Source organism: Babylonia areolata, chromosome 3 (assembly GCF_041734735.1).
Source record: "Babylonia areolata isolate BAREFJ2019XMU chromosome 3, ASM4173473v1, whole genome shotgun sequence".
NCBI lineage: Eukaryota > Metazoa > Mollusca > Gastropoda > Neogastropoda > Buccinidae > Babylonia > Babylonia areolata.
In genome coordinates this window covers 61,598,762-61,606,261 of record NC_134878.1, presented here as the reverse complement: position 1 = coordinate 61,606,261, position 7,500 = coordinate 61,598,762, and the positions used below count along the sequence as shown (strand labels likewise).

The window sequence follows — 7,500 nt, the reverse complement described above, 5'->3', positions numbered from 1 at the left end:
GTATACACTCACATACACAATCACACACACTTCAAAGGCTTTGTATTTTCTCTTTGCATTTTTTGCTTCCTTTTTGTGTAAACCTGTCTGCATTACAAGCAAAACAATGCAAGTTGGACCAATTATAAAGCAATAAACAAAAGCAAAAAACACAAGCAGACACACATACACACACACACACACACACACACAAACACACACACACACACACACACACACACACACTATACTACACCACACTACAACAACCAGATGTTCAAACCGCTTCTAGACCCACACAGCTGTATCAGAATGCTCCCACCTCCCACAGTGTGCCCATTACCTCCAGTGGCTGAAAGACAGTGGTGACGACGTGACCGTGGCCCAAGGCGGACAGGTCCGTCACTGGCTCACCATCCACCGTGATTCTCAGAGAGAGTACCCTGCTGTTGAGACTGATCCCTGCTGTCGGCCGGCCCTCTGTGCCTCGCTCTGTGCTCTGCTGGCCCTCCTCGGACGTGTCTGTGTCTGTGTCTGTGTGGGTTGTGTCCCTATGCTCGCCCGCTCGGAACAGACCCGTCTGTTTGATCACGCTGGCTGACAGTCTGACGCTACCGCCAGAGTTGTCTGGAACAACAGCAACAACCACAAACTGAGGTCAACCCCTGCACCACCACCCTTCCCCCTCCTCTTCCCGTCAACTCCCCTCCTCTACCCCCCCCCCCCCGCCCCCTCCCGCAAAAAAAATCACATTTAAACACACACACACACACATATACACACACGCACACGTACGTACGCACGCATACACGCACGTGCAAATACACACACACAGACACACAGACACACACACACATACAGAGTCGTGAGCAGGCTTCTGCGCACATATTTTGCAAATACATTTGCAAAACATGTGTTGTATATAGGCTATTTCCTTATAAGTTAGGACGTGACAGAGAGGAAGAAAGAAAAAAACAACAACAACAACAACAACACACAACACACACACACACACACACACACACACACAAACACACACACACACACACAAACACACACACACACACACACACACACACACACACACACACACACACACACACACACACACAGACTACTGAATGCAGATAACAAAAACAAACGGAGACTCCCCCACACACAGGCCCATGACGATTGTTTCCACGTGACCAGTGCTTTTCTGTGCACTTCACAAAAAAGAAAAGAAAAAAAAAGAAGAAAAAGAAGAAGAAATAAAAGAAATAAACTAAAGAACGAACGAACGAACACACACACACACACACACACACACACACACATACACACACACACACATACACACACATATACACACACATACACACACACACACACACACACACACACACACACACACACACACACATAAGCCAGGAAACCCATATTTCTCTCTGCCATCAAGAAAATCACCTTCCACGACGCTTCGGCCAATCTCCCCAGGCAGCATGACAGCCGTGTACGTGGTGTCGGCAAACGTGTCGGAATCTGATTGGCTGCTAGTCCTCACGTCCTCAGCTTCACCATCCGAGTTTAGCCGGAGCCCGAAGAAGGGGGCCGGGAAGGCGGTGGTCAGGTTCCAGACTAGCAGCACGGTGCTGTTGGTGCTGTTGGTCTGCAGGCGAACCGGTCCCTCCTCCAGGCTGACCTTATCCGCCAGCTCCTCCACGGCCTCTATCAGTCTGTTGGTGGTGTTGCCCACAGAGTTGGACTCGTGCAACACGGACCGGTTGAGTCCCGCCACCGAGTCCACGATCTCCAGTACGTCTGTGGCTGTCTGAAAAGGAAAGGTAGCTCCTTGATTGAAAGGGAAAGATGATTCCTTGACCGGTAAGAGTTAATCAACACAGAAAAAAAATATATTCCTTTGATGGTTATGGTTCTTTAGGTTGTTTAATTGTTTCGTCGTGTTTTTTTTTTCTTCTTTAGTTTTCACTTCACACGTTTACTTTTTTTTCTGTGACTGTAACGGGTAAGGCGATTTTCTCTTTGTGTGCAGCAGTAACCTGGCTGTAAAAAAACAACAACCCACCATCTCTCCATTTTGCAAGCAGGAATCATAAAGTTGACGGTGTTTGTATATGGAGACTTATGGTGTAAATTAGTCACGTTCCATGATGATACTCACTGTCTTATTTGAAAGGGGGGGGGGGGGGGACACATTTTAGAGATTAACAGACAATAAAATTGTATTGTACCCATAAAAGTGTGCGTGCAAAGTAGATTTATTTTTAGACTATATTTGTCACATCAAACTGGGAAAGCTAAGTATAACTTAACAGCATGCAATTTTAAATATATCACGGAATCATTAGATACCACACACAAACACACACACACACACACACACACACACACACATATATATATATATATATATATATATATATATATATGTGTGTGTGTGTGTGTGTGGAAAAAAGCAATATCACACAGAAAATTCAGCATCATATAATATTTTATATTTATGAAACGGGGGAAACCAGTATCACATAATGTATCAATGTTACAAAATGGCATAATGCCATATATCTATGAAAGGGAAATTCTGTCAGGAGAAAGCACAATTCCGCATTCTGTTCTCCTCATCAGTCGGCATTTAGTATCACACACAATGTCTAAGTCTAACAAAGGTAAAGCTCAGTATCTCACATGGTGCCATCAATTGAAATAAAATTGAATTCACATAATGTAGTATCTGTCAAGGGGAAAAATTCTATTTTTACACCGTTTCTGCTTCAACGTTACCACATTATATTGGATCTATAAAGGGATGTATCAGAATGGAACTGCACTATAACACCATCACAGGACAGCTATGTTCAGTTTTCAGTTTCTCAAGGAGGCGTCACTGCTTTCCAACAAATCCATATAAACTTCAAACCTGCTAGGCACATGCCTGACTAGTAGCATAATCTAATGCGCTTGTCAGGCCATGAGCGCATGCATATATGTATTTGTGCACATATCACAGTGGAATTATTTGACAGAACTTTGCCAGAGGACAACACTCTTGTTGCCATGGGTTATTTTTCAGTGCGCCAAGGGAATGCTGCACACGTCACATCCCAATGACAAGACCCCCCATTGTGTACTTCTAGTCAAACTTGGCAGAAAGGTCGAGACCAGCAAGAATTCTTCTTCTTCTTCTTCTTCTGCGTTCAATCGTATGTACACGAGTGGGCTTTTACGTGTATGACCGTTTTTACCCCGCCATCTAGGCAGCCATACTCCGTTTTCGGGGGTGTGCATGCTGGGTATGTTCTTGTTTCCATAACTCACCGAACGCTGACATGGATTACAGGATCTTTAACGTGCGTATTTGATCTTCTGCTTGCGTATACACACGAAGGGGGTTCAGGCACTAGCAGGTCTGCATATAAATGTTGACCTGGGAGATCGTAAAAATCTCCACCCTTTACCCACCAGGCGCCGTCACCGTGATTCGAACCCGGGACCCTCAGATTGACAGTCCAACGCTTTAACCACTCGGCTATTCCGCCCGTCCCAGCAAGAATTCGAACCCAGACCCTCACGGACACTGTATTGGTAGACAAGCGGTTTAACCATTCTATCACCTCCCTTCCCACCCCCCCTGTGAAGGCACACCACCACACCCAGCCTGGACAGACCTGTGCAGAAAGGTCCTGGAGTTGGGACGCACGTTGAAGGATTTCAGCCACCTCCACAACGTCCGCTGCCAAGGTTTCACCCGGCTGCAGCAGCAGGTCTTTGGTGCGGACCACTGTCTCTTCTGTCACTACGGACTGCGAAGACAGACAAAGCAGAAAATCAGCAGAAAACGACTGTAATTATCACCACTGTCTATTCTGTCACTGCTGACTGGGAAGACAGACAAAGCAGAAAATCAGCAGAAAACAACTGTAATTATCACCACTGTCTATTCTGTCACTGCTGACTGGGAAGACAGACAAAGCAGAAAATCAGCAGAAAGCAACTGTAATTATCACCACTGTCTATTCTGTCACTGCTGACTGGGAAGACAGAAAAAGCAGAAAATCAGCAGAAAGCAACTGTAATTATCACCACTGTCTATTCTGTCACTGCTGACTGGGAAGACAGACAAAGCAGAAAATCAGCAGAAAGCAACTGTAATTATCACCACTGTCTATTCTGTCACTGCTGACTGGGAAGACAGACAAAGCAGAAAACGACTGTAATTATCACCACTGTCTCCTCTGTCACTGCTGACTGGGAAGACAGACAACGAAGCAGAGAATCAGCAGAAAACAACTGTAATTATCACCACTGTCTATTCTGTCACTGCTGACTGGGAAGACAGACAAAGCAGAAAGCAACTGTAATTATCACCACTGTCTCCTCTGTCACTGCTGACTGGGAAGACAGACAACGAAGCAGAGAATCAGCAGAAAACAACTGTAATTATCACCACTGTCTCTTCTGTCACTGCTGACTGGGAAGACAGACAACGAAGCAGAGAATCAGCAGAAAACGACTGTAATTATCACCACTGTCTCCTCTGTCACTGCTGACTGGGAAGACAGACAAAGCAGAAAATCAGCAGAAAACGACTGTAATTATCACCACTGTCTATTCTGTCACTGCTGACTGGGAAGACAGACAACGAAGCAGAGAATCAGCAGAAAACGACTGTAATTATCACCACTGTCTATTCTGTCACTGCTGACTGGGAAGACAGACAACGAAGCAGAGAATCAGCAGAAAACGACTGTAATTATCACCACTGTCTCTTCTGTCACTGCTGACTGGGAAGACAGACAAAGCAGAAAATCAGCAGAAAACAACTGTAATTATCACCACTGTCTATTCTGTCACTGCTGACTGGGAAGACAGACAAAACAGAAAATCAGCAGAAAGCAATTGTAATTATCACCACTGTCTCCTCTGTCACTGCTGACTGGGAAGACAGACAACGAAGCAGAGAATCAGCAGAAAACGACTGTGATTATCACCACTGTCTATTCTGTCACTATGACTGCGAAGACAGACAACGAAGCAGAGAATCAGCAGAAAACGACTGTAATTATCACCACTGTCTCCTCTGTCACTATGACTGGGAAGACAGACAACGAAGCAGAGAATCAGCAGAAAACGACTGTAATTATCACCACTGTCTCTTCTGTCACTGCTGACTGGGAAGACAGACAAAGCAGAAAATCAGCAGAAAGCAACTGTAATTATCACCACTGTCTCCTCTGTCACTGCTGACTGGGAAGACAGACAAAGCAGAAAATCAGCAGAAAACGACTGTAATTATCACCACTGTCTATTCTGTCACTGCTGACTGCGAAGACAGACAAAGCAGAGAATCAGCAGAAAATGACTGTAATTATCACCACTGTCTCCTCTGTCACTGCTGACTGGGAAGACAGACAAAGCAGAGAATCAGCAGAAAATGACTGTAATTATCACCACTGTCTCCTCTGTCACTGCTGACTGGGAAGACAGACAAAGCAGAAAATCAGCAGAAAATGACTGTAATTATCACCACTGTCTCCTCTGTCACTGCTGACTGGGAAGACAGACAAAGCAGAAAATCAGCAGAAAACGACTGTAATTATCACCACTGTCTCCTCTGTCACTGCTGACTGGGAAGACAGACAAAGCAGAAAATCAGCAGAAAACGACTGTAATTATCACCACTGTCTATTCTGTCACTGCTGACTGCGAAGACAGACAACGAAGCAGAGAATCAGCAGAAAACGACTGTAATTATCACCACTGTCTCCTCTGTCACTGCTGACTGGGAAGACAGACAAAGCAGAAAATCAGCAGAAAACGACTGTAATTATCACCACTGTCTATTCTGTCACTGCTGACTGGGAAGACAGACAAAGCAGAAAATCAGCAGAAAACGACTGTAATTATCACCACTGTCTATTCTGTCACTGCTGACTGGGAAGACAGACAAAGCAGAAAATCAGCAGAAAACGACTGTAATTATCACCACTGTCTCCTCTGTCACTATGACTGCGAAGACAGACAAAGCAGAAAATCAAGCTAGAAAGAACAAGAGAGGCAAGGCCTTCAAAACTCACTTGTGATACACTTTTAAAAAAAATCCAAGCTTTTTATGTATTGAGTATAATTTCAAAATGTAATGTTTAAGATGAGAAAGATCAGTTTAAAGCGAATTAAGTCCCCTAGCATTAATTACAGAGTAATTTCCCTTTTTTACTATCTGCACCAAAACATTTGCAAAATAAATAAAACTTCCATGCTTAGCAAAAGACGTTCCTGTTTGAACAAAAAAATGATAATAATGACTGCTCTTGTTGTTGGGTCAGAATATCAGATCAAAGTGCCAAGTTTAGAGAATACAAAAAATATAAATATAACAGTAAATGCAGTTTGCATATAATTAGGCTTCATTTCTTAATTTATTTTGTGCCCATCCCAGAGGTGCAATATTGTTTTAAACAAGATGACTGGAAAGAACTGAATTTTTCCTATTTTTATGCCTAATTTGGTGTCAACTGACAAAGTATTGGCAGAGAAAATGTCAATGTTAAAGTTTACCACGGACACACAGACAACCGAACACCGGGTTAAAACATAGACTCACTTTGTTTACACAAGTGAGTCAAAAACACACCCAAAAAACAAAAACCCACACGAATAAACGAATTAACAGAACAAATAAGTCAGTGTGGAGTGTTGGACTGGTGGCAACGTGTCCTCTTATGAAGGAGAGAATCTAAGAGAACTGGTTCGAATCCCAGTCGCCAGTATTTCAAGTTCTCCCTCTCCACTAGACCTTGAGTGGTGGTATGGACGCTAGTCATTCAGATGAGACGATAAATCGAGGCCCCGTATGCAGCAGGCATGCACTGAGAGCACGCGAGAGAACCCAATGCAACACAAGTACTGTCCATGGCAAAATTCTGTAGAAAAATCCACTTCCATGGTAAAACAAATAAAATGGCAGACAGAAAAAAACAGTGGCAGTCTCAGTGTAGCGACGCGATCTCCCTAGTGAGAGCAGCCCGAATTTCACACAGAGAAATCTGTTGTGACAAAAGAGTAATACAATACAATACAATACCATACCATGATGGGCGCAATAGCCGAGTGGTTAAAGCGTTGGACTCTCAATCTCATGGTCCCAGGTTCGAATCTCGGTGACGGCGCCTGGTGGGTAAAGGGTGGAGATTTTTCCAATCTCCCAGGTCAACATAATTATGTGCAGATCTGCTCCTGTGCCTGAACCCCTTCGTGTGTATACGCAATCAGAAAATCAAAATACGCACGTTAAAGATCCTGCAATCTATGTCAGTGTTCGGTGGGTTATGGAAGCAAGAACATACCCAGTATGCACACCCCCGAAAGCGGAGTATGTCTGCCTACATGGCGGGGTAAAAACGGTCACACACGTAAAAGCCCACTCGCGTACATACGAGTGAACGTGGAGGTTGTAGCCCACGAACACACAAGAAGAAGAAGAAGAAACAGAAAAATACAATACATTACAATACAATACAAGCT

At 44.0% G+C, this 7,500-nt stretch overlaps 1 protein-coding gene across 1 annotated transcript in view; it reads right to left on the bottom strand.

The window, feature by feature from the left end:
* LOC143280659 (adhesion G-protein coupled receptor G6-like) overlaps positions 1-7,500 on the bottom strand; it is a 33,856-nt gene that overhangs the window by 17,446 nt on the left and 8,910 nt on the right. The window contains exons 7-9 of the mRNA XM_076585387.1: positions 3,645-3,779; positions 1,426-1,789; positions 323-606 (exon numbers count right to left, since the gene is read on the bottom strand). Of these exons, the coding sequence (XP_076441502.1) occupies positions 323-606; positions 1,426-1,789; positions 3,645-3,779 (783 nt within the window). The remainder of the gene's footprint in view (positions 1-322; positions 607-1,425; positions 1,790-3,644; positions 3,780-7,500) is intronic.